This window comes from Pongo pygmaeus, chromosome 9 (assembly GCF_028885625.2).
Source record: "Pongo pygmaeus isolate AG05252 chromosome 9, NHGRI_mPonPyg2-v2.0_pri, whole genome shotgun sequence".
NCBI lineage: Eukaryota > Metazoa > Chordata > Mammalia > Primates > Hominidae > Pongo > Pongo pygmaeus.
This window is the reverse complement of record NC_072382.2, coordinates 14,243,258-14,270,150: the sequence shown is the minus strand read 5'-3', so window position 1 is coordinate 14,270,150 and position 26,893 is coordinate 14,243,258. Positions and strand designations below refer to the sequence as shown.

The window sequence follows — 26,893 nt, the reverse complement described above, 5'->3', positions numbered from 1 at the left end:
ATGCAGCAGAGAAGGCAGTCAGACCATGCCTTTATTCAATAGGTGTCAAGTGTCAAGGACCACCATGACCTTGGCTACATGTGTCAATACAGTTAAATCTTAAGGACAATGCCAGTGCAGGCAGAGCAGGGAAGATGCACGGTAGTCAACATTTACTGAGTGCCTCATCTCTACATGAAATAGTTCACTTAATTCTCAAGAGCCCTGGAACAAAAGGCAACAGAAACTTCTGCAGACTTAAACGTCCCTGTCTGACAGCTTTGAAGAGAGTAGTGGTTCTCCCAGCACGGAGTTTGAGATCTGAGAACGGACAGACTGCCTCCTCAAGTGGGTCCCTGACCCCCGAGTAGCCTAACTGGGAGACACCTCCCAGTAGGGGCCGACTGACACCTCATACGACCAGGTGCCCCTCTGAGATGAAGCTTCCAGAGGAAGGATCAGGCAGCAACATTTGCCATTCTGCAATATTTGCTGTTCTGCAGCCTCTGCTGTGATACCCAGGCAAACAGGGTCTGGAGTGGACCTCCAGCAAACTCCAACAGACCTACAGCTGAGGGTCCTGACTGTTAGAAGGAAAACTAACAAACAGAAAGGACATCCACACCAAAACTCCATCTGTACATCACCATCATCAAAGACCAAAGGTAGATAAAACCACAAAGATGGGGATAAACCAGAGCAGAAAAGCTGAAAATTATAAAAATCAGAGCTCCTCTTCCCCTCCCAAGGAACACAGCTCCTCGCCAGCAACAGAACAAAGCTGGATAGAGAATGACTTTGATGAGTTGAGAGAAGGCGGCTTCAGACGAATAACAAACTTCTCCGAGCTAAAGGAGGATGTTCGAGCCCATCGCAAAGAAGCTAAAACCTTGAAAAAAGATTAGACGAATGGCTAACTAGAATAAACAGTGTAGAGAAGTCCTTAAATGACCTGATGGAGCTGAAAACCATGGCACAAGAACTATGTAACGCATGCACAAGCTTCAGTAGCCGATTTGATCAAGTGAAAGAAAGGGTATCAGTGATTGAAGATCAAATGAATGAAATGAAGCAAGAAGAGAAGTTTAGAGAAAAAAGAGTAAAAAGAAACGAACAAAGCCTCCAAGAAATATGCAACTATATGAAAAGACCAAATCTACGTCTGATTGGTGTACCTGAAAATGACGGGGAGAATGGAACCAAGTTGGAAAACACTCTTCAGGATATTATCCAGGAGAACTTCCCCCAGCCTAGCAAGGCAGGCCAACATTCAAATTCAGGAAATACAGAGAACGCCACAAAGATACTCCTCAAGAAGAGAAACTCCAAGACACATAATTGTCAGATTCACCAAAGTTGAAATGAAGGAGAAAATATTAAGGGCAGCCAGAGAGAAAGGTCGGGTTACCCACAAACAGAAGCCCATCAGACTAAGAGCAGATCTCTCGGCAGAAACTCTGCAAGCCAGAAGAGAGTGGGGGCCAATATTCAACATTCTTAAAGAAAAGAATTTACAACCCAGAATTTCATATCCAGCCAAACTAAGCTTCATAAGTGAAGGAGAAATAAAATCCTTTACAGACAAACAAATGCTGAGAGATTTTGTCACCACCAGGCCTGCCTTACAAGAGCTCCTGAAGGAAGCAATAAACATGGAAAGGAACAACCGGTACAAGCCACTGCAAAAACATGTCAAATTGTAAAGACCATTGATGCTAGGAAGAAACTGCATCAACTAACGAGCAAAATAACCAGCTAACATCATAATGACAGGATCAAATTCACACATAAAAATATTAACCTTAAATGTAAATGGGCTAAATGCTCCAATTAAAAGACACAGACTGGCAAATTGGATAAAGAGTTAAGACTCATCAGTGTCCTGTATTCAGGAAACCCATCTCACATGCAGAGACACACATAGGCTCAAAATAAAGGGATGGAGGAAGATCTACCAAGCAAATGGAAAGCAAAAAAAAAAAAAAAGCAGGAGTTGCAATCCTAGTTTCTGATAAAACAGACTTTAAACCAACAAAGATCAAAAGAGACAAAGAAGGTCATTACATAATGGTAAAGGGATCAATTCAACAAGAAGAGCTAACTCTCCTGAATATATATGCACCCAATACAGGAGCATCTAGATTCATAAAGCAAGCCCTTAGAGACCTACAAAGATATTTAGACTCCCACACAATAATAATGGGAGACTTTAACACCCCACTGTCAACATTAGACAGATCAACGAGACAGAAAGTTAACAACGATATCCAGGACTTGAACTCAGCTCTGCACCAAGCGGACCTAATAGACATCTACAGAACTCTCCACCCCAAATCAACAAAATATACATTCTTCTCAGCACCACATCGCACTTATTCCAAAATTGACCACATAATTGGAAGTAAAGCACTCCTCAGCAAATGTAAAAGAACAGAAATTATAACAAACTGTCTCTCAGACCACAGTGCAATCAAACTAGAACTCAGGATTAAGAAACTCACTCAAAATCGTTCAGCTACATGGAAACTGAACAACCTGCTCCTGAATGACTACTGGGTACATAACGAAATGAAGGCAGAAATAAAGATGTTCTTTGAAACCAACGAGAACAAAGACACAACATACCAGAATCTCTGGGACACATTCAAAGCAGTACGTAGAGGGAAATTTATAGCACTAAATGCCCACAAGAGAAAGCAGAAAAGATCTAAAATTGACACCCTAACATCACAATTAAAAGAACTAGAGAAGCAAGAGCAAACACATTCAAAAGCTAGCAAAAGGCAAGAAATAACTAAGATCAGAGCAGAACTGAAGGAGATAGAAACACAAAAAACCCTTCAAAAAATCAATGAATCCAGGAGCTGGCTTTTTGAAAAGATCAACAAAATTGATAGACTGCTAGCAAGACTAATAAAGAAGAAAAGATAGAGGAATCAAATAGATTTAATAAAAAATGAAAAAGGGGATATCAACACCTATCCAACAGAAATACAAACTACCATCAGAGAATACTATAAACACCTCCACGCAAATAAACTAGAAAATCTAGAAGAAATGGATAAACTCCTCAACACATACACCCTCCCAAGACTAAACCATGAAGAAGCTGAATCCCTGAATAGACCAACAACAGGCTCTGAAATTGAGGCAATAATTAATAGCCTACCATCCAGAAAAAGTCCAGGACCAGACGGATTCACAGCCAAATTCTACCAGAGGTACAAAGAGGAGCTGGTACCATTCCTTCTGAAACCATTCCAATCAATAGAAAAAGAGGGAATCCTCCCTAACTCATTTTATGAGGCCAGTGCCATCCTGATACCAAAGCCTGGCAGAAATACAACAAAAAAGAGAATTTTAGACCAATATCCCCAATGAACATCGATGCAAAAATCCTCAATAAAATACTGGCAAACTGAATCCGGCGGCACATCAAAAAGCTTATCCACCACAATCAAGTTGGCTTCATCACTGGGATGCAAGGCTGGTTCAACATACGCAAATCAATAAACATAATCCAGCATATAAACAGAACCAACAACAAAAACCACATGATTATCTCAATAGATGCAGAAAATGCCTTCGACAAAATTCAACAGCCCTTCATGCTAAAAACTTTCAATAGACTAGGTATTTGTTTTGTTTTGTTTTGTTTTTTTGAGACGGAGTCTTGCTCTGTCACCCAGGCTGGAGTACAGTGGCACGATTTCTGCTCAATGCAAGCTCCGCCTCCCGGGTTCACGCCATTCTCCTGCCTCAGCCTCCCGAGTAGCTGGGACTACAGGTGCCTGCCACCACACCCGGCTAATTTTTTGTATTTTTAGTAGAGACAGGGTTTCACCGTGTTAGCCAGGATGGTCTCGATCTCCTAACCTTGTGATCCGCCCACCTCAGCCTCCCAAAGTGCTGGGATTACAGGCATGAGCCACCGTGCCCAGCCCTAGACTAGGTATTGATGGGATGTATCTCAAAATAATAAGAGCTATTTATGACAAACCCACAGCCAATATCATACTGAATGGGCAAAAACTGGAAGCACTCCCTTTGAAAACTGGCACAAGACAGGGATGCCCTCTCTCACCACTCCTATTCAACATAGTGTTGGAAGTTCTGGCCAGGATAATCAGGCAAGAGAAAGAAATAAAGGATATTCAATTAGGAAAAGAGGAAGTCAAATTGTCCCTGTTTGCAAATGACATGATTGTATATTTAGAAAACCCCATCGTCTCCGCCCAAAATCTCCTTAAGTTGATAAGCAACTTCAGCAAAGTCTCAGGATACAAAATCAATGTGCAAAAATCACAAGCATTCCTCTACACCAATAACAGGCCAAATCATGAGTGAACTCCCATTCACAATTGCTTCAAAGAGAATAAAATACCTAGGAATCCAACTTACAAGGGATGTGAAGGACCTCTTCAAGGAGAACTACAAACCACTGCTCAACAAAATAAAAGAGGACACAAACAAATGGAAGAACATTCTATGCTTATGGATAGGAAGAATCAATATTGTGAAAATGGTCATACTGCCCAAGGTAATTTATAGATTCGATGCCATCCCCATCAAGCTACCAATGACTTTCTTCACAGAATTGGAAAAAACTACTTTAAAATTCATATGGAACCAAAAAAGAGCCCACATTGCCAAGACAATCCTAAGAACAAAGCTAAAAGAACAAAGCTGGAGACATCACGCTACCTGACTTCAAACTACACTACAAGACTACAGTAACCAAAACAGCATGGTACTGGTACCAAAACAGAGATATGGACCAATGAAACAGAACAGAGCCCTCAGAAATAATACCACACATCTACAACCATCTGATCTTTGACAAACCTGATAAAAACAAGAAATGGGGAAAGGATTCCCTATTTAATAAATGGTGCTGGGAAAACTGGCTAGCCATATGTAGAAAGCTGAAACTGGATCCCTTCCTTAAACCTTATACAAAAATTAATTCAAGATGGATTAAAGACTTAAATGTTAGACCTAAAACCATAAAAACCCTAGAAGAAAACCTAGGCAATACCATTCATGACCTAGGCATGGGCAAGGACTTCACGACTAAAACACCAAAAGCAATGGCAACAAAAGCCAAAATTGACAAATGGGATCTAAATAAAACTAAAGAGCTTCAGCACAGCAACAGACACTACCATCAGAGTGAACAGGCAACCTACAGAATGGGAGAAAACTTTTACAATCTACCCATCTCACAAAGGCCTAATATCCAGAATCTACAGAGAACTTAAACAAATTTATAAGAAAAAAATCAAACAACCCCATCAAAAAGTGGGCAAAGGATATGAACAGACACTTCTCAAAAGAAGATATTTATGCAGCCAACAGACACATGAAAAAATGCTCATCACTGGCCTGTAGTCCCAGCTACTCGGGAGGCTGAGGCAGGAGAATGGCGTGAACCCGGGAGGCGGAGCTTGCAGTGAGGGGGGAGGGATAGCATGAGGAGATATACCTAATGTAAATGACGAGTTAACGGGTGCGGCACACCAACATGGCACATGCATACATATGTAACAAACCTGCACATTGTGTACACGTACCCTAGAAGTTAAAGTATAATAATAAAAAAACACAAAGAAATTTAACACACACACACAAAAGCGCCACACAGAAGACCTGTCAGACCAATCAATGTCTAGATTCTATTAGAAATGCTATTTAAAAAAATAAATAAATAAATAAAAATAAAAATAAAAATTCTCAAGAGCCCTACGAAGTAGGCACCAGGAACTGACTCTTCAGATGAAGAAACTGAGACATAAAGATGCACATCATAGAAAGGTGCAGAGCTGGGATTCAAACCTGGGCTGCTGGCTCCAGAGCCTGCATTTAACTATGACACTACCTCCTGCAAACCTGAGCAGTGGGTCATTAGCTGCTCATGCCTATCTTAATCAGCTTGGTCTCTGAAGCCACACGGCTTAAAAACCCTAGCTGCATTATTTACTGGGTGGCCTAAACAAGGCACTTCTCTGAGCTTGTCTTCTCATCTATAGAATGGGGACACCACCACCTGTCTGGCAGGGTCATTCTGTGGTACTCACTGTGAGGAGCTCCATCACAGTACCAACGTTACTGGGGAGACTGCTGTGACTACACTGCCCCCAGGTGACCTCCTTGATTAGTGCTCCAAGCTCAGGAACAATACAGATGCTTCCTCACTTTCAATAGCAGAGGCTAGGCAGGGTTTGATCACCAAAGGCTCAAGTGCACAAAAGATGCAGTAATCACTGATTACACCACCAAACAATTTCCCTATGGACACCTGGGACTACTGACTGCTGCTGGCTCCTAAATACAAAACTCACTAGCTAGACAATATGGGTGAGCCCTTTAGAATCCACCAACCCCCAACCAAGATCTACTTCCAGAAGGTTCACCTGCAAGGCAGCTGGGCCAACATCTGGTGAACTGTGGCAGGAGGTGATAGCTCTTCATTCATTTTGGCTGATATAACTAACTTTCTGTCAAGCCCTCTGTGTTTACTTATCAAAGAAAGAGACAGACATTGCCTGGGCGTTGGACTGAGCCCCAAGGTTGAATCTCTCAATCTGCCACTTAGCAGCAGTGTGACATGAGCTGAAGAGATGAATGACAGCAATGGATACACGGTTCTGCCCTTAAGATTCTAGGTAGGAAAGACAAATGCGCAAACACCTTCAAGGTAACACAGAGCTATGCTAAAGGCATGAACCATGGGCTCCAAGAAAGCTCACTCACCTGGCAGGGCAGCAATGGGCTCCAGAGACTTCCTGAAGGACTTGGCCTATCTCTGGAAAGGGCAGACTCCAGGGAGAGGGAGCAGGAGAGTGGTAATAGTAACAGTAGCAGCATTTATGATGTGCAGTCCCTATTCTAAGCACTTGTCACATGCACTTAATCCTTACTATATCTCTAGTAAGTACACTATCCCCATCTTCTGGATGAAGAAACTCAAACGAAAAAAGTTAAATAATCTGTCCAAGGTCTTGCAGCTACTAAGTGCCAGAACTGGGATTCAAAGCCAGAGAGTCCAGTGCCAGGACTATGCTCCCACCTTCTGCTCCGTTCAGCAAAGGAAGAGCGGTATGAAGTTCTTTGCAGGGACCAAGAATCTGCTGAGTTGCTGGACAGCAAAGGGCAAGGTTGTTTTCTTTTTTCTGAAATGGAGTCTCGCTCTGTCGCTAGGCTGGAGTGCAGTGGCGCAATCTCGGCTCACCGCAACCTCTGCCTCCCGGGTTCAAGCAATTCTCCTGCCTTAGCCTCCCAAGTAGCTGGGACTACAGGCATGCACCATCACACCCAGCTAATTTTTTGTATTTTTAGTAGAGACGGGGTTTCACCATGTTGGCCAGGATGGTCTCCATCTCCTGACCTCAGCCAATCCACCCACCTCAGCCTCCCAAAGTGCTGGGATTACAGGCGTGAGCCACCACACCCGGCCAAGAGCAAGGTTGTTTTAAGAATTAAATGAGTGGCTGGGCGCGGCAGCTCACGCCTATAATCTCAGGACTTTCGGAGGCTAAGGCTGACAGATCACTTGAGGTCGGGAGTTCGACCAGTCATGCCCTCAACTCTCTCCCACTCGAGTGACCCATTCTACCACCTGCAGACCATAGCTGTTGTTAGTCCACCTTTTACTAGGCAGTTGTCCTAACTTTTCTTAAACAATGTCCTGCCTTGGGAGAACTGTATGATTGGACTTTTTTTCCCCCCAAGATGGAGTCTTGCTCTCTCCCCCAGGCTAGAGTGCAGCGGCACAATCTCGGCTCACTGCAACCTCCACCTCCTGGATTCAAGCCATTCTCCTGCCTCAGCCTCCCGAGTAGCTGGGATTACAGGCAACTGCCACCATGCTTGGCTAATTTTTGTATTCTTAGTAGAGACGGGGTTTCACCATGTTGGCCAGGCTGGTCTCGAACTCTTGACCTCGTGATCCGCCCGCCTTGGCCTCTGGAAGTGCTGAGATTACAGGCGTGAGCCACCGCGCCTAGCCCAGGTCTTTTCTTAATAATAAACACTCTTCAACTTGTATAAGTTGAGTGGTTTCTTTACTGCGGGGTTTTTCAGCTTTCCCTAGCTAGTAGGCATCCTGACCCTCCCAGGCAGATACGGCATGCCCAAGCTTCCCGGACAACAGAACACTGCCCCAGCAAAACATGCCTGGAGGTCTCCTGTTACGTCCACAATACGGCCTACCATACTTTGCCCCCAAAGCTCCCCTCCTGGTAACACCCCATTTTTCAGCTCCCCTTCTCAGCACTATTTTTTGTCTATAATCACTGACTCCCACACTTTCTCACCTCATATCCTCTTACCCCACTCCAGGGAGGCAGCCAGCCCCGACCTTCCACTAGGATGGCCCTTATCAGGGGACTGTCAATCACCCCAGAGTGCACGCCATGGTTCCCCCCACTTAGCCACCATGACCTCCTTCCTGTTCCTCCATACATCTCGCTCAGTCCAGCCCTAGAACCTGCTCTCTGCCTGCAACACTCCTCCCCTCCTACGTCCCTCTCATTCCAGCTTCAGCTTCATCATCACCACTTCAGAGGCCTTTCCTGAGCTGCAATCTAAAGCAGTCCCGTGACCCTACAGGAATTCCCTACAAGGCACATTCATTATCAGATCTTTGTCCCGAAACCAGTCCTACCTCAGCTTTTCAATCGCCACAGTCAATAAAAAAATCTCCTTTTTGACTTATGCCAGCTGAGGACAGACTTTCTAACACCTACAACTAAAGAACCCTGATGGAGATGCTCAGACCTCCCCACCAGCAAGATCCAGCTAATCTTCCCTGCAGGTCTCCCTCCCTTCCAGGCTTGTGTAGGAAACCAAGTCCATAAGGCAAGTGGCAGGACTAGTGATTTGAGGCCTTGAAACACAAGGTCAAGAACCGCAGGGACGTGGCAGATTTCATCTGCAGATTTGTTTTTATTTCTGCTGTGCAATTAAAAAAAAAAAAAAAAAGGGTAAGAGCTGTGAGAGGAAAGGAAGATGGGCTTCCCGGAAGCCAATGTCCCAGTGTGTGCTCCCTCCCCTTGAGCTTCCCAGCCCCGGGTGCTCCTGGTGCAGACAGACACGAGGTGGTGGTTATGTTTACTGTTTTCTTTTTTTAATGAAACTAGATCACTGCTTACAAAACTCTGCACAAGCCCTCCTGCCCATCCCCTTCACAGTTCCCTTGGCTCAGCCTCTCCTGTCTCACAGGAACTGCAACAAAATGGGTGTGGAACAGCCACCACCACATCCATTGAACGACAGGAAGGCAGAGGCCCTGGGCTCCGACCCTGGGCCTTTAGAGGGTGACAGTTCTTCCTTCCACATCCGTTCCCATGGGGCCTGGAAGTGCATGGACGAGGGTGGTCCATGCCACCATGGTTCTCAGGCCACCACTCAGACCAGAGTGAAATGATGTGAATGTCCCACCCCACAGAGCCCCCTCCCCCCATAGATTCCCCCCACCCCCCAAACCCTAATTCTACCCCTCTACTGAGATGAGGCCCAGCTTCCATCAGAAGGGCCAGGGCCTACAGGCTGTAGAACTTGAGGCTTCTGTCCATGCCTGTTGAAGCGATGAACTTGGCGTGATGCCCGAAGGCCACCCCTGTGGTCAGGCCGCTATGCTCTGAGGAGAAAGATAAGAGGCAACTGTGAGAAGGCTTTTCCTCCTTTATCCTCCTTTAGTCTGAACACTGATCCCTAATAACATACTCCCAAACAACCAGGCCTTCTCTAATTAGTATTTATCACACGGCAGGCTCCTGTTTGTTTTCCCTAGGCTGACCTGCACACTCCCCCCAGTGCCTCCCTCAGTGCCTGGCATTTTTCACTGGTGGGATGAATGAATAAAGCAATGCCAGCCCCCCTTCTCACCTGAGCTTTCTGGGCAACTGCAATTCGGCTAGATTTAGTTGAAAACCTCAGAGCTCAGCTTGTTTATGCCTAGTGCTCACTCCTTGCTCGTAAGTCCAACAGTCCATCAGCATGTTCTAGCTCATAGGGTTCCAACCCCAGGGCACTCAGGCCCCTAACACAGAGCAGGACCCGATAAGAGGCAGATGAGGCTGGGCAACATTCCTCATGGGACTCTGGAAATTCATGAACACCTGGCCAAATTCCCTCTAGATTTAGGATCACACCTGGAATCAACCAACTCCCCATTAAAAAGCTCACACTGTATTTTCAGCTACCTAACTCGGCTCCAAATCAAAACACCAGGTACAGTACAGGGTGAAAACCGGTGAGCCATATGGTTAGGATGGACACCTTTGTTACACAAACACACTGAACAGGGCTCAGGAGAATACGGGGCAAAAAGAAATATCTTGTATCCTGCTCACAACCTGCTAATGAGGACAATTTCATCAACACACACAGCAGTAGCTCCCATTCACGCAGCATCTTAAGTGAGCATCAGGCACCCTGTTACCAGCATATTAGCATGCCACCTCCACAACACCAGCTGTCACACCCTGCAAAGCTGTGCCAATATTCCCATTTTCTAGATGAAGGAGCTAAAGATCTGAAAGGGAAAGTCACATACCCAGTGCCACATAACTGTTAGGTTAGAAACCCTGTTACCCATTCTCTCAGCATCTCATACTTTTCTTCTCTAGCACTTATAATTGCAATTAAATGTGTACGTGTGAAATTAATCTACATTTGCCTTACTAACCTGACTATAAATCACATCAGTGCCCAAATCGGGTCTGTCTTATTCACTGCTCTATCCCACAACAGACTAAGACCCAATGCTGACTAAGAACAACTGCAAATCCTGACTATGTGCCAGACACTGTTCTGACCTATGTATTCAGACGGTCCCTGATTTACCATGGTTCAACTTGCAATATTTTCAGCTTATGATGGATTTATCAGGATGTGGCTCCATCGTATATCAAGGAGCACCTGTATGTATTTTCATCTAAACCTCAACAACCCCACTGAGTCTATAGTTATCATTCTCACTTTTCTGAGGCTCCAGAGAGGTTAAGTAATGTTGGATCTCAGAAAACAATCCCTCAAAGTATGGTGGTTTGGCATGCTGAGGGCTTTGAACCAAGGTCTCTCTGACCATGTCCTGCCCTCCTGTCTCTTGCCCCTCCTTCTCTATCTGACTACGGGCAGATCATCTGAAAGGAACATCATGAATCCCCTTCCTGGGAATCTCAACCAGGGAAAATGAACTGGTCTCACAAGAGAGAAGACTAGATGCCAGTCTTTGTCACAGACTATCATGCATTATTTATCTAAGGTCTGCTCTGAGACAACTTTCATTACCTGAGAGACTCTGTAGTGCACTTCCTCCCCATCCCCCCACATAACTTGTGTCACCACCACCCCCTAGAAGCCTTAGGCCCCTACTCCCTTCTGCAGCTCAGGATGCCATAGAGTCATGTGTCACATAACGACATGTCAGCGACGGACCACACAAACACTGGTCCCGTAAGATTACAGTGGAGCTGAAAAATTCCTATCACCAAGTGATGTCATAACCATCATCATGTTACAGTGCAATGCATTATTCACATGTTTGTGGGGATACAGGTATAAACAAATCTACTACACTGCCAGTTGTATAAAAGTATAACATAGCTGGGCACGGTGGCTCACGCCTGTAATCCCAGCACTTTGGGAGGCCGAGGTGGGCAGATCACGAGGTCAGGTGTTTGAGACCAGCCTGGCCAACATAGTGAAACCTTGTCTCTACTACAAATACAAGTACAAAAAAAAAAAAAAAATTAGCCAGATGTGGTGGCACACGCCTGAAGTCCCAGCTACTCGGGAGGCTGAGGCAGGAGAATCACTTGAACCCGGGAGGCGGAGGTTGCAGTGAGCCAAGACCACGCCATTGCACTCCAGCCTGGGTGACAGAGCAAGACTCCATCTCAAAAAAAAAAAAGTATAACACAATTAGGTACAGTATGTTACTGGTTTATGTACAGACATATCTCAGGGACATCGCTGGTTCAGCTCCAGGCCACCAATAAAGCAAATACTGCAATAAGGCAAGGCACACACATTTTTTTGGTTTCTCAGTACATATAAAAGTTATGTTGGCCAGCACTTTGGGAGGCCGAGGCAGGTGGATCGCTTGAGTTCAGGAATTCAAGACCAGCCTGGCCAACAGGGGGAAACCCCATCTCTACTAAAAATACAAAAATTAGCCAGGTGTGATGGTGCCCACCTGTGCTAGAACCCGGGAGGTGGAGGTTGCATTGAGCCGAGATCGTGCCACTGCACTCCAGCCTAGGTGATAGAGCGAGACTCCATCTCAAAAAAAAAGTTATGTTTATACTATACTGTAGTCTATTAAGTGTGTAATAACATTATGTCTAGTAAACAATGTACATACCTTAATCAAAAATACTCTATTGCTAAAACATGCTAACAACCATCAGACACTTCAGTGAGTTGTAATCTTTTTCCAAGACCCACCAGCAGGGTCTTGCCTTGATGTTGATGACTGCTAACTGACAAGGGTGGTGTTTGCTGAAGGCTGAAGTGGCTGTGGCAATTTCTTAAAATAAGACAACAAAGAAGTTGCCACATCATTTGATTCTTCCTTTGACAAAAGATTCTCTGTGAAGGATGCTGTTTGATAGCATTTTACCCGCAGTAGAACTTTCAGAACTGGAATCAATCCTCTCAAATTCTGCACCTGCTTTATCAATGAAGTTTATGTAATATTCTAAATCCTTCATTATCATTTCAACAATGTTCACAGCATCTTCACCAGTAGTAGATTGCATCAAGAAACCATTTTCTTTGGTCATCCCTAACAGCTCCTCATCCATTAAAGTTTTAACATGGGATTGCAGCAATTCAGTCACATCTTTAGACTCCCCTTTGGATTCTAATTCTCTTACCATTTCCTCCACATCTGCAGTTACTCCCTCCACTGAAGTCCTCAATCCCTCAAAGTCATCCATGAGGGTTGAAGGGTTGGAATAAATTTCTTCCAAATTCCTCTCTATGTTCATAGTTTAACCTCCTCCCATGAATCACAAACGTTCTTAAGGGCGTGTAGAATGGTGAATCCTTTCCAGGTTTTCAATTTACTTTGTCCAGATCCATCAAAGGAATCACTATCCATGGCAGCTATAGCTTTATAAAATGTATTTCTTAAGTAGTAAGACTTGAAAGTCAAAATTACTCCTTGATCCATAAGCCGAAGATTGGATGTTAGCAGGCATGAAACATCTCCATCTGAGCTTTAGGGTAATGAGGTGCACTGTAATATTTTGAAAGGAATCTATTTTTCTGAACAGTACCTCTTAATGGGGGGCTTAAAAAATATTCAGTAAACCATGCTGTAAACAGATGTGTTGTCATCCAGACTTTGTTGTTCTATTTACAAAGCACAGGCAGAGTAGATTTAGCCCTACATTCTTAAGGGCCCTACAATTTTCAGAATGCTAAATGAGCTTTGGCTTCAATGTAAAATCACCAGCTGCATTAGTCCCTAACAAGGGTATCACTCTGATCTTTGCAGCTTGGAAACCAGGCATTGACTTCTCTCTAGCTGTGCAAGTTCTAGATGTCACTTTCTTCCAATAGAAGGCTATTCCGTCTACATTGAAAATCTGTTGTTGAGTGTAGCCACCGTCAATGATCTTAGCTAGGTCTTCCGGATAACTTGCTGCAGCTTCTACATCAGCATCTGCTGCTTCACCTTGTACTTCTCTGTTATGGTGATGGCTTCTTTCCTTAAACCTCATGAACCAACCTCTGCTAGCTTCGAACTTTTCTTTTGTAGCTTCCTTACCTGTCTCAGCCTTCACAGAATTCAACAATTAGGATCTTGGTCTGGATTACGGTTTGGCTTAAAAGAATGTTGTGGCTGGTTTGATCTTCTATCCAGACCACTGAAACTTTCTCCGTATCAGCAATAAGGATGTTCTGCTTTCTTATCATTCGTGCGTTCACTGGAGTAGCACTTCTAATTTCCTTCAATAATTTTCCTTTGCTTTCATAACTTGACTAATATTTGGTGTTAAGAGGCCTAGCTTTTGGCCTATTTGGCTTTTCACATGCCTTCCTCACTAAGCTCAATCACTTCTAGCTTTGGATTTTAAGTAAGAGACATGGGACACTTTCTTTCACTTGGACATGGAGAGGCCATAATACAGTTATTAACTGGCCTAGTTTCAATATTGTTCTGTCTAAGGAAATAAGGAGGTCTGAGAGGGAGAGAGATGGGGAACGGCTGGTGGGCGGAGTGGTCAGAACACACACACCATTTCATTTATCGAATAAATTCAGTATCTTATATGGGCACATTTCATGGTGCCCCCCCACTCAACAATTACAATAGCGACATCAACGATCACTAACGGACACAATAAATCATGAAGAAGTTTGAAATACTGTGAGAATTACCAAAATTTGACACACAGACACAAAGTGAACACATTGTTGGAAAAATGGCACTGACAGACTTGCTTGGGGCAAGGTTGCGAAAAACCTTCAATTTATAAAAAGCAAAGTATCCATAAAATACAATAAAGCTGAGTGCAATAAGACAAGGTATGCCTATGCTATACTTTTTTTGGTATTAAGTATACTCTTTCCACTTATAAAAAAAGTTAACTATAAAACAGCACCAAGCAGGCCCTTTCAGGAGGTATCCGAGAAGAAGGCATTATCATCGTAGGAGATGACAGGTTTATGCATGTTGGTGCCCCTGAAGACCTTCCAGTGGGAAAAGATGTGGAGGTAGAAGACAATGATGTTGGTGCTATGGTTAGGCTTTGTGCCCCCACCCAAATCTCATCTTGAATTGTAGTGCCCATAATCCCCACGTGTTGTGGGAGGGAGCCGGTGGGAAGCAATTGAATCATGGGGGTGGTTACCCCCATGCTGTTCTCATGATAGTGAGTTCTCACAAGATCTGATGGTTTTATGAGGGGCTTTAGCCCCTTTGCTCAGCATTTGTCTCTCCTGTTGCCATGTGAAGAAAGACATGTTTGCGTTCCCTTCTGCTATGACTGTAAGTTTCCTGAGGCCTCCCCAGTCACTGTGAGTCAATTAAACCTCTTTCCCTTATAAATTACCCAGGCAGTTCTTCACAGCAGTGTGAGAACGGACTAATACAGCTGGTGATCCTGATCCCGTGTAGGCCTAGGGTAATGTGTGCTTGTGTCTTAGTTTTTAACAAGAAAAGTTTAAAAAGTAAAAAATAAAAATAAAAAAATTAGAAAACAGAAAAAAGCTTATAGAACAAGGATATAAAGAGAGAAAATATTTTTGTACAGCTGTACAATGTGTTTTTGTTTTAAGTTAAATGTTATTACAAAAGAATCAATTTTTTTAAGTTTATAAAGTAAAAGTCAGTTAAGGCTTATTACTGAAGAAAAAGTTTTTCATGAATTTAGTAAAAGCTAAGTGTACTGTGTGTATAGAGTCTACAGCAGCATACAGTAATGTCCTAGGACTTCATTCACTCACAACTCACTCACTGAAAGCAACTTCCAGTCCTGCAAGCTCCATTCATGGCAAGCACTATACCAGTGCACCATTTTAAAAAAATCTCTTATACCTTATTTTTACTGAACCTTTTCTACGTTTAGACTTGTTTAGATACACAAATACTTACCATTGTGTTATAATTGTATTCACTACATTTAATATGCTGCACCGGTTTGTAGCCTAGGAGCAATAATAGACTATACTAAGGTTATAGCAATAGCCTTGGTGTGTAGTAGGCTACACCATTTAGATATGTGTAAGGTCACTCTACAATGGTCGCACATGACGAAATCACCTAAGAAGACATTTCTCAGAACATATCCCCATTATTAAGTGACATATAGACTGTATAAGCTTCAATCATCTGACCCTTCTGCAGGTCTAATATAATGTGGGCCTCCCATGCATATGCACGTAATTACAATGGCTCTCTTCCTGTCACTGTCTAATGTTCATTTATTTTAGATTCAGTTATCCAACCTTCAGAGGGAGTTTTCTCTCCCTTCAGTAACCTGCCCCATGCCACAGGGCATGGAAGTGGCAGAGCGAGCACTAGCATCTACTGCCATGCAGTCTGACTCAGTTGCTTCCTTAGTCATAAAGCTCTGCCTCAGATGGTAACCGAAAGCTGCTAAGAAAAATTCATGCAAGCCCTAGAAATTCCTAACCCAGTGAGGCTTCCCTCCGGGCCTGGGCACCTAGAGAGACCCCAGGAGCCCAGGACCAGCCTCTACCTGTAAAGTGAAGAATCTCCGTCCATTGTTTGCAGATGTAGATCTGGACATCTGTGCCCCCAAGGGCCAGGTAGGTACCACTCTGGTCGAAGATCAGTGACTTTACCTGCCAGAAACAGAAAAAGAGAAGGTCACACAACGGGAGCAGAAACTATGGGGCAATTGCGGATAAGCGGAAGCAATTAGATTAATTCAATAAATAATTGACAAACAAGGAGACACAATGGAAAGCTGGGCGGGGGTTGGGGGGAAGGGCACACCTCAAAGTTGTTATCCAGCTGCAATGTCTTAAAGTTCTTAAGCTTGCGCAGATCCCAGAGCTTGACAGAGGAGTCATCAGCCGCTGTAGCCAGGTAGTAACCATTCTCAGAGAAGGCAATGCTAGTGATGGGGCCCGAGTGGCCAGGGAAGTTGGCCACATTAGTACGTTCCTACAGTGGCGGTGGGTAGTAAAATACGTCACCCATAGATCATGAGAGGAAGAAAATGGGGCTCACCAAACTCCTACCTGAGATGTCCCTCACTGTCCTTCCAGGAAGGACAGCCAGCGGGACCCCCCAGACCACACCATCATATCACATATGCATAGCCAGTGTCTCTCCACCTTCAGGGCCAGGTGCCACAAGCACCTAATCAGCACTGCATTGTCACAAACACTCCCTCTGGCCCTGGGCCTCAGATGGAGGCCTACCATGTCCTACCTTCAAGTCCCAGATCTTGATCTGAGAGTCCATGGTTCCTGTTCCAAAGATGAGTCCGTCAGGGTGGAACTGTGCACAGGTAAGAGCTGTGGAAGAAGGAAGATAGACCTGTGGTCAGAGCCCACCAGGGAGAGACTAAGAGCAGCAAAGATAGGTTCCTTGTTCTTCACATTCCTCAGTGCACCCAGCACAAAGCCCGCACTGGGCAGGTGCTCATGGTAAATGTATCTTTAGAACAAATAAGCAAATGACTAAATAAAATGTAAAAATAAATAATAAACAGCAAACAAAAAAGCTGAGTGCCTACGAGGCAACTTACAGCAGCCGGAGGTCTCATCTGTCACCTTGGTGAGCACACGCCCTGTCTGGATGTCAGAGAAAGCCCAGTACTGGGGGGCAAAAAAAAAGAGACAATGGAGTCAGCGAGAAAGTGGGTCCCAGGCTCTGGTGGCCCTTCAGCAAGACAGAGCCCCTGGTTTGGCAAACCCTGGCAAACATTCTCCTTTGAGGTTCTGGGGAACCAGCTGGGGTGGGAAGATGTTCCTGCCACCCAGGATGCTCAAGCTTGAGGACCAGCAGGTCTCTTCAGGGCACTGGCTGGGACCGCACCTGATCATCGGAGGAGCTCAGGAGATAGTCACCAGTGGCGTGAAGGCTGAGGCCTGTCACAGCACTCTCATGAGCCCGAACCACCTGTACACAAGAGGCATTGGGGACCGACCAAATCCTGATAGTGGCATCGGGGGAAGCAGAAAACACCAGGTCCTACAAGGAAAACAAAGACAGAATATCAGAGTCAGAAAAGAGATACAGACCAAAACAATCTTATAAAACAGGGCTGGGGATGCCCACAACTGCCAACAATTGCTTCTCCTTTCAGCCCTGCCCTCCCTGAAACCACCTACCCACCCAATGGTGCCCAAGACAGCCAATGGTAAACGCTATTAAAGTGCTAACTCATACAGCATCAGGGCTTGTGGAGGCGTCCTCGCCATCTAGTGGTAAAAAGGCTAACTGCAACAGAGAGCAATTTTCCCATTTCCAGGACCAAAGGAAAAATGCAGCTAGTACAATTGAGGGACTGAATTTTTTATTCTATTTCACTGAAATTTAAATAGCCACATGCAGCTAATTGCTACTGCATTGTATGGCACAGGTCTGAGCAGTACTGGGACTGGAAGGGGCTGCATGGCTGTATTTCAGTGCATTCCACTTTTATGGATTTCCAGGGTAAGTTAATTTTCCAAAAGATTTGGGGCAGGAAGAGAATTTCGTGTCACTCGCCAATTTTTTGTTTAGTTAGGATATTAAAAGCCATAAGGTAAAAATAACTACCATCTTTTTTATCAACACAAATTCATGAGACCTAACTATCAATACCCCGTAAGCAATAAAACAGTGCTCTCGATTTGAACAAATTTAGTCACGAAAAATTCACCATGTTATTCTTGTATTTCTCATTTCCCTAAGGTCCAAGGGAAATCTTGACTGGGAAGCACTAAACCAACCACTGTCCTGCAGCCCCAAACCCAAACTGTCTTAGGCTTAAAATTCGAATCCCATAATATCATTAATCTGATCCCATGAGTTACCTTTACCCTGTAAACCAGAGGTTCTGTTTACAACCCACACCACTTTCAACAGTCAACATGATTTTTACCCATCTTGGAGGATCATGGGAAAGCAGATATATCTGTCTTCCTCATAAGTGTGAGTTGAGATTGTGTTGAGCTTTGTTTTCTGTAGTTTATATTAGGAACACTATAAAGATTTTTTCTTTCCGTAATATGAAATATTTCAACGAATATGCTCGTCAAACTACACATTTCCTTTCTCTCCCTGGCTGGAAGACCACTGCTTTAGAAGATCTCACGCAGAGTGAAGGGCAATCTCCACAACTCCAAAGTGAGACCCTCCAAGTGCCCACTCAGGAGTCAGAGTCAGAGCTCTTTCCCAGCCCCACTTCACAGAGACAGCAGCGGGGTGAGGGACAAACAACAGCCAAGGAAAGAAGAACCAAGGGTGGCGAGGAGAACCCCTTACCTGGGAAGGGTGAAACACCACGCTGGTGACCTTCTTGGTATGGCCTTTGAGGGTAGCCAGGATTTGCTCAGAACTTTTGTCAAACACAACGACATTTTTATCCGCCCCACCTGGAGAAGACCCAAAAAGACCAAACAATGAGTCAGGCCTACCCAGGCCCAGGCCCTTTTGCTCAAGGAATGCTTTTGTCCCCATGCCCATGAAGAGGACAAGGAGCATGCACCTTCCCTGCTGCCCCTCTCCACTTTGGCCTGCCAGGCTAGGCCCAGACTCTCACCAGTGAGGATCTTGTTGGTGTCGGATGGGCAGAGGTCCAGGGCCAGGATCCCAGGAATGCTGGCACTGTGCAACCCCTTTGCAGAGAGACACACCAAACCCTGTCACAGCCAAATCACAGCAGGCCACAAAGCCACAGACCTCCCCTACTGCCATCCCCAGTCACCCATGTTCTCAGGAGAGCAAGAGTTACTTCTGTTCCTTATCCATATCTCTTGGCTATCTGCCTGGTACAGTAACTCCCTCACTGCATCACTGGGAAACCCACAGCTGGGCAGGAAGAGGAGCCCTGACAACTCAGCAGCCCAGGCGAGAAACAGTGCCAGGAACAGCGCCAGGAGCCTGGGACAGCTCTGCACTCAGTACTCCCCATGCTGGCCCGCCCACCCCAGAAACAAAACGGGAGGGCTGTCTCCAAGACAGTGGAGACCCAGACGCTCACCACGTGGGATGCCACCTGCCGGTACTTGCTGAGCTCTTCTGGCTTCACCAGCTCCTCAGGCACAGTCTTTCCTCTCTGAGAAAATGAAAAGCCCCCAAAGAAGAGCAGCAATGAATCCAAGATTCAGCCACCCTCTCTCCAAAGGGGTCAACCGCCTCCCACCAGGCCAACTCTTTCTCCTGGCTTCAGAAGAAAACTCACCTTCTTGCGCTCCGTGGTTAGCACAGTGGCTTTGTCTTGAAGCTGGGGAAGAACAGGCTCAATGTGAGACAAATTATCTTGCAAGGAGAAAAGTACATTAGATGCTGGTCACACCTGTGCTTTCAAAAGCAGCACCAAGAACTTGCTATCTGCCAACTTCTACATTACAGGCTTAAAGGCATTCTCTCTTCTTACTTCCATCCCAGCTTTATGAGGGGGGTGTTGACAACCTTATTTTACAGCTGAGGAAACTGAGCCTCAGAGAAGTGAAGTCAATTGCCCAAGGTCACAGAGGTGATAAACAGCAGAAAAAGAATAGAAGCCAGGACTGTAGAGCTCCCATAGGTCTACACGCCACTAAGCCAAGGGCTCAGACACATGCTGACAATTTGAACTGCTTGGAAAGACACTTAAGAAGCCCCGTAAATAAGAATCCCACTGGACTTGCAATCAGGAGCCCAGCTCTGCCTCTCAGATGTGTCTTTCATCTGTAAAATAAGGATTATAATTCCTGTCCTATTGCCCTCATAGAAAAAAAGCAAGAAAACATATAAAAGTAGTTTACTATCTGCAAAGAATCCCAATAACAGTAAGAGCTAAAAGGTCCACTTATCAGTAATGAAATCTTTTAAATTCCCACAGCCTACCTATACAGTGGATATGATTATATTCTCAGTTTAGAAGCTAGGGAAATGAGACACGGAAGGGTTGGCTAAGTAAGCCAAGATCATAAAGCTCACAAGTAGTGGCATCAAAATACAAACCCAGGCAATCTGGTCCCAGGGTCCATGCTCTGCACCACTCAACTCCCAAAAGCACAGTGCTTTTAGTCAGGATGGACTCCAGACAGATGGTGAAAAGGGCCCATCAGCACTCCCACCAGGTGAGAGCAGGACTTACCTTCTGAATAATCTCTGGGGTCATTCCCACCAGCTCACCCAAATCCATTGGCTCGCCCGCACCCTGAAGAGAAGAAAGGTGAGGGTGAGGGGCACAGAGCACCAAAGACACCTGCATAAGGACAGTTCTGTGGGCTACTGTACACAAATGGGCTGCTGGTAAGGGAAGGGGGACACTTACCACAACACTTGGTTGGGAACTTGGCACAGCCTGGGGCACAATGAGGCCAGCCTGTGGTTTCAGGGTAGCCAGAGCTGAGAGAAAAGACGATGTTAGAAATGGGATATTACAAAGCAGAACCAGCTCAGGGTGGGGGATGGCAGGGGAGAGGCTGCACCTTCTCGGGCAGCAGTGACTTCCTTGGTGAGACGGGCAATGACACGGCAGGCGGCATCGTGCTGGTACAGAGCGTGTGACAGCTCTTGGCGGGTTGTCTGCAGCTGCTGGCGCAGAGTGAAGCTGTGCAGCATGACCGCATCCTGGGAGAGGCAAATATCATTGTAAGGTGAAGTGGGGGGCGCAGGGAGTACCCAGTGGAGTCAGCCCTTGGGGAGGGGATGCTGCCTCCTATCCCAGAGCCTAGACCAGTATCAGTGACCCAAACAATATCCGAGCAAACATGAATGTGCCAGCAGACACTCTTGAGCTCCTACCCCAAGCCAACCACTGGGCACACAGACAGGAGGGGGAGCCAGCTCTTTTCCATCCCCACCTTTTCTAATTTACTGGCAAATCCCAGCTGTCATGCCGTCACCTCTCTAAAAGAGAATAACAACACTACTGCTGCTGCTATTTATTGATCGCCCTTGTTGTGTCAGGCACTGTGCCAGACAGTCCTGCAGGATGTATTCAATCATTCAATGCATAATTCTAGAGCACCTACTATGTACCAGGCGCTGCTCTCAGTGCTGGGGATACAACGAAGAATAAAACAAATCCCTGATGTCACAAAGTTTACCCTCTAAATAATGCTCCATCCTTCCTATCCCCAAGTCCTAACCCAGCAATGCATTCTCTTCAAGTGGGGAAGATGCTGATTCTCTTGCAGGAACTCACCCACTCATCCTGCAAGGCTTTCAGAATGGCCGGGATGCTGGTGGCTGAGGGAGGCTTGGGCCGGATTGGGTGAGCAACTGCCGAAAGGGAAAGCAGGTATGAAGAACATAACCCAGGGTCGTCCCCCGCCATCACATCTTTTCCTTTTAGCCATAAACAGCCCACCATCTCTTCCTCCAGTGCACTGGCACCACCTCCCATCCTCTCAGGCTCTGAGCTAAGATGGCCCTAGACTAAGGCAGCCAATAGGCACCTTTGATGTCGATGAGCTGCTCCTCGGAGAGAGGCTGGTTGTTGATGGGGTCGGTACCATTCTCTGCAATGTACTTCTCAATGAGCCGCCGCTCATAAACATGATTAGAGACAGGGGACACACATGGGTGCTCCGGCACTTCGTTAGAGACTGTAGAGAAAAGGCCGGCAGTGAGCTTGGAGTGAAGGCAATCTTGGGCCTAGAGGATTCCTCATCTGCTATTAGCCCCAACAAGACTAGGCATCCTCACACTCAACTAGCAGAAAGCAAGACATTTGACCCTAAGCCAGTTCTGTACTGGCCCCAGAATGCTTTCCAGCTACGGAACTAGCTTTTCCTTTAGTCTCCTGACAATCAGAAAGTCAACAAATAATTATTAACAACTACTATGTACCAAGCACCTAGAGAACAGCAGTCCATTATCGCCACCTTATATTTGAACAATGATTGTGTACTCTATGAATACAGTTTACTCCATGACATGGAGATACACATGAAGCCATTCAAATCCCTGCCATCCATCTTAGTCTATAGCTCCAGAGGGATTATCAAAGAAATTATAAAGTCTGAGAATACAGGAATAACAAACTCAGTTTCTCCTATTCTCTCACAAAACAAAATACTTCTGTGACCTCAGATGTGACCATCTGGGTGTCCTCCAATTCAATTCTGACACCAGGTACCTGGAGATAGTGTCAGATCACACAGGTTGAGGTCTCAGTCCCACCAGACTCCCCCGCCCCTTCAGACGCCAATCGCAAGCCCCAGGTTGTCTGACCTGTTCTTCTGATCCACCAGCTGTAAATCAGGGTTCCCATGACCCCCTTTTTGGGTTCAATTAATTTGCAACAGTGACTCACAGAATTGTGGGAAACACTTATGTTTACCAGTTTATTATAAAGGATATTACAAAGGATACCGATGAAGAGGTGCATAGGATGAGGTATGGGAGAAGGAGTACAGAGCTTCCCATGCCTTCCCTGGGCACCCCACCCTCCGGGAACCCCCACATGTTCTGCTATACAGAAGCTCTTTGAATCCTGTCCTTTTGTATTTTTATGAAAACTTCATTACAAAGGCATGATTCAATAAATCACTGGTCACTAGTGACAACTTCAGTTCCTCTCGTTCCCCCAGGTAAGTGGGGGGTAGGACTGAAAATCCCAACCTTCTAATACCCTTTAGTCTTCCTAGGTGACCAGTCCCCATCCTGAAGCTACTGAGGTCTACCAGCTATCAGTCAACTGATTAGCATACAGACAGACACTTATCACCTGGAAGATTCCAAGGAGCAAAGTGGCAATCACTACAATAAAAATATTTTAAAATATTTACATGGCACATTTGCATGGCATATTTCTATGTGCCAAGCACAATTCTAAGCATACAGTACAGTAATTCATCTTCACAACAACCCGCAATAGAGGTATCATTTACACTCTTGCCTGCGTAGACTGTGCACCCCTTGAGGATAAGGATTACAGCTGGTCTCTCACTTCCAGTACAATGCAGATGCCCCCGGAGCACTTGGTAAACATCTAACAAATGAGTGAACCATGCCAGGAAGGATGGTGCTGGGGAATGTAAAAGAGAGCTTCCCCAAGATTGGAAGGAAACAATGAATGTGAAGGTACTTTGCGAGCTGTAATTTATTCACTGTGAGGGATTCCTTTTCCATCATTTCCATCATTTCCCTTCCTTCTTCCCCCTCTTTGGATCAATGTACAGGTTCTGAGAAGAGAAGGAAGTGAATAGCAAAACGGAGGGGAAACGAGTAATCTGATGAAACAACGAAAAGGGAAAGGAAAACGTCTGTACGTCATGATAAAATATCAAAGGGAAAGATAGTGGAAGGTACGGAAAAAGCATGGATTCAGGGTCCAAGCTCCGTGTCACCTAACTACGTCACCCAGCTCTGCCACTGACTAGCTACGCATCCTTAGATAAGCCCCGCTCTTCCTGCGCCTTGCATCCTCATCTGCAAAACCAGGATCTTTATTTCTCCTTTAGGGAATTCTTGTGAGGATAAAATGAGATCATAGACTTGGAAGCGCGTTGTAAACCAATAAGGGCTTTATAAATGTGCGCTGTTTTTATTAGTCATACAGCGTAAGGCTGGGAGCCAGATACCTAGCTGCCAGCCTTGCCTCTACCTCTAACTCATCATGTGACCTTTGCAAATTGCAAAAGCTCCGACTATCCGAGCGAGGCCTCGCAAAACATCCAGTGCAATGCTCTCGATTTTGCAGATGGGGAAACCGAGGCCCAGAGCCTTAAACCAATTCACAAAGCCAATGGGAGGCGGACCCTGGACAAGACCTCAGGTTTCCTGACTCCTACATTAAGGCTGTTTCCCTTGCACCAGCTCTCTGTGTCCAGACCTGTTTCCACTCTGTAGAATGAGGCAACCGGCCTCAGTAATGTCTGCGACAATAAACCTCAGGCACTATGTAAACTGCGGAGCACTGCGCAAAAGCACCCCGCTCCGAGCGGAGGGCTCCGGGACTGACATGCCGCCGCTCGGCCTCCGGAGCGCCCCATTCCCGCCTCCACCCCGGCCCGGGCGCCGCAGCGGACCGCACACGCTCCCGCGCCGCTCTCTGGCCTCCTGCGACCCGCTCTTGGCCGCAGCCAACACTCACTGGAGCAGATTAGGGACATGGCGCCGTCACCGCGCTCCGAGGCGCCACACGCCGGGCTCCGGGACGAGCTTCTGAGCCTCCGCGAGCCACTTCCGGTCCCCCGCTGCTGCCGGGACTGCTCCGCGGCGAGCTGGGAGCAGCCAGCCGAGCGATGCTAGCGCAGCGCTTCACGTGGGAATGGGGACAGCCGCGCGCCACAGCCTTCAGCACCTAACGGAAATTGCTCTTTCCCAGAATGCAGTCGGGCAGGAAAGGGCCCGCCACGAACACTCGGTTATTTCCGGATCGACTCGGCTCGTTCCGTAAAGCGCCGGCGGATTGGCGGGGGCGTCGGGAGAGAGGAGGCTCGAAACTACATTTCCCATGACGCAGTGAGAATTTAAAACCAAAACAATTGGACAGCACTTGTTTTGACAACTGTGCGGCGCTGTGCCACCGGACCCTGGTCTTTGAAACCTTGGCGTGCGCGAGAATTTCCCAGTGAGTTTGTTAAAATGCAGATTCCTCGGGTCTGCGTCGACAGACTGTGCCCCCACGCTTTTCTAAGTCAGTTGTTTCTCGGGCTACCCTTTAAGAGACACTGCTGGATGGCCTGGTGAAGAAAATACAGAGATAGGTGGATAGAAGAACTAAGAAAACGGCTAAGAAAGTGTTTTGGTCCCACTACCATTTCGCTCTGTGATTTGGGGCAATTCACATTGGCTTCCCTGCCCTTTCTTCTTTGTCAAAAGACAAAAATCACAACAAATTTAATTTAAAGATTTTTTTTTCTTAAGAGACGGACTCTGGCAATGTTGCCCAGGCTGGAACGCAGTGGCTATTCACAGGTGCAATCATAGCAATCATGGCTATCACAGGGGCATCCTGAAACTCCTGGGCTCAAGTGATCCTTCCGCCTCAGCCTCCGGAGTAGCTGGGACTTAAGGTGGGATTCTATAGAATTGGGCAGTGCCTCATACTATAAAATATAATGGTTGTTCCAATGAGCTGAACAGGGGAGCTTGGTTTTATAGACAGAAAAGGACTGAGGAAAACAAACAGAGAACAAAAAGCGGATTGGTCATTTGGTAATTTCAAAATTACTTTTCTTGTAATTAAAGTGGAGGGGATTTCTTTATCATGCCACCTAAAACTTGCCTGTTTTGGAATTTAGCTCCCCCCACCCCGACACACACACACACACACACACACACACACACACACACACACACACTCAGAAGGTCATAAAGATCTTAGTTTCAGCTCATTGGCGTGGAGCTGCAGTAGGACTAACTCTTTTTAGCTTGGTCTGTTAGGCCTAGCACAAGAGCTCAGTCCAAACCAATGGCCTCCTATAAATTTATTTATTTTATATTTTCTATTTCTCTTCCAGCTCAGATAGTGTATGATTCTTTGTGGCTATCTGTAAGATAAGATACTCTCAGGAATCATGCAAAAGACTATAAGGTATCGAGACAAAAACGCAGGATGAACAGGATGTGAGTGAGAGGGACTTTGACAGGTGGGCAGTATTCAGAGGAGAAGGAGAACGAAAGGCATTCCAGAAGGAGAAACAATGTAAGCAAAAGCTTGGAGAGAAAAATAAAAGTTACAGGTACAAAAGGCAGTATGGCATAGTGGCCAAGAGCATGGACTCTGAAGTCAGACTGTGTGCTCAAATCCTAGCACCACTCAGGTGATTGGCAGTATGAACTTCTCTATGCCTTAGTTTCCTCATCTGTAAAACAAAGGGAGTGATGACAAGGGTAGAACTAACTCACTGAACTCTTATGAAGAGTTAATATGCAAAAGGGCATCTCATCTCTCTCTTGCACCAACAAAGTAACTTCCCACTTGTTCCTTGCTTCCAGCCTGGCCTCCTCCTAATCTACTTTCCACAGAGCAGACAGTGATCCACTTTGAACGAAATATCTATTCATGTTATTCCCCAGGCATTTCATTCATCCAACTAATATTGATTGAGTGCTTCCTATGTGCCAAGCCCTATTCTAAAAACTGGAGATAGAAAAGGTCAACAAGAAAGACACAGTTTCTGCTCTCTTGGAGCTTTTTCACTCTACTGTGGGTGGTGGGAGCACAGAGACAATCAACACTTAAGAAGAAAATTCCAGAGTAGTAAGTGCTATGAATACAACGAATCAGAGCAAGGTAGACAGAGGTTCTGGGGATTAGAGGAACGG

The 26,893-nt window shown here is 45.6% G+C and overlaps 1 protein-coding gene across 1 annotated transcript; it reads right to left on the bottom strand.

The window, feature by feature from the left end:
- Positions 1-9,084: 9,084 nt before the first annotated feature.
- On the bottom strand, positions 9,085-25,121 carry PRPF19 (pre-mRNA processing factor 19). The gene is made up of 16 exons (XM_054438052.2): positions 24,714-25,121; positions 22,072-22,221; positions 21,819-21,895; positions 21,100-21,241; positions 20,943-21,016; positions 20,763-20,825; positions 19,863-19,904; positions 19,662-19,736; positions 19,221-19,296; positions 18,944-19,053; positions 17,510-17,665; positions 17,220-17,289; positions 16,901-16,986; positions 16,460-16,630; positions 16,200-16,305; positions 9,085-9,619 (listed from the first exon to the last, which is right to left on the bottom strand). Exons 1-16 carry the CDS (start codon positions 24,730-24,732, stop codon positions 9,522-9,524), a joined length of 1,515 nt encoding a protein of 504 aa, XP_054294027.1. The 5' UTR covers positions 24,733-25,121; the 3' UTR covers positions 9,085-9,521.
- Positions 25,122-26,893: the final 1,772 nt, after the last annotated feature.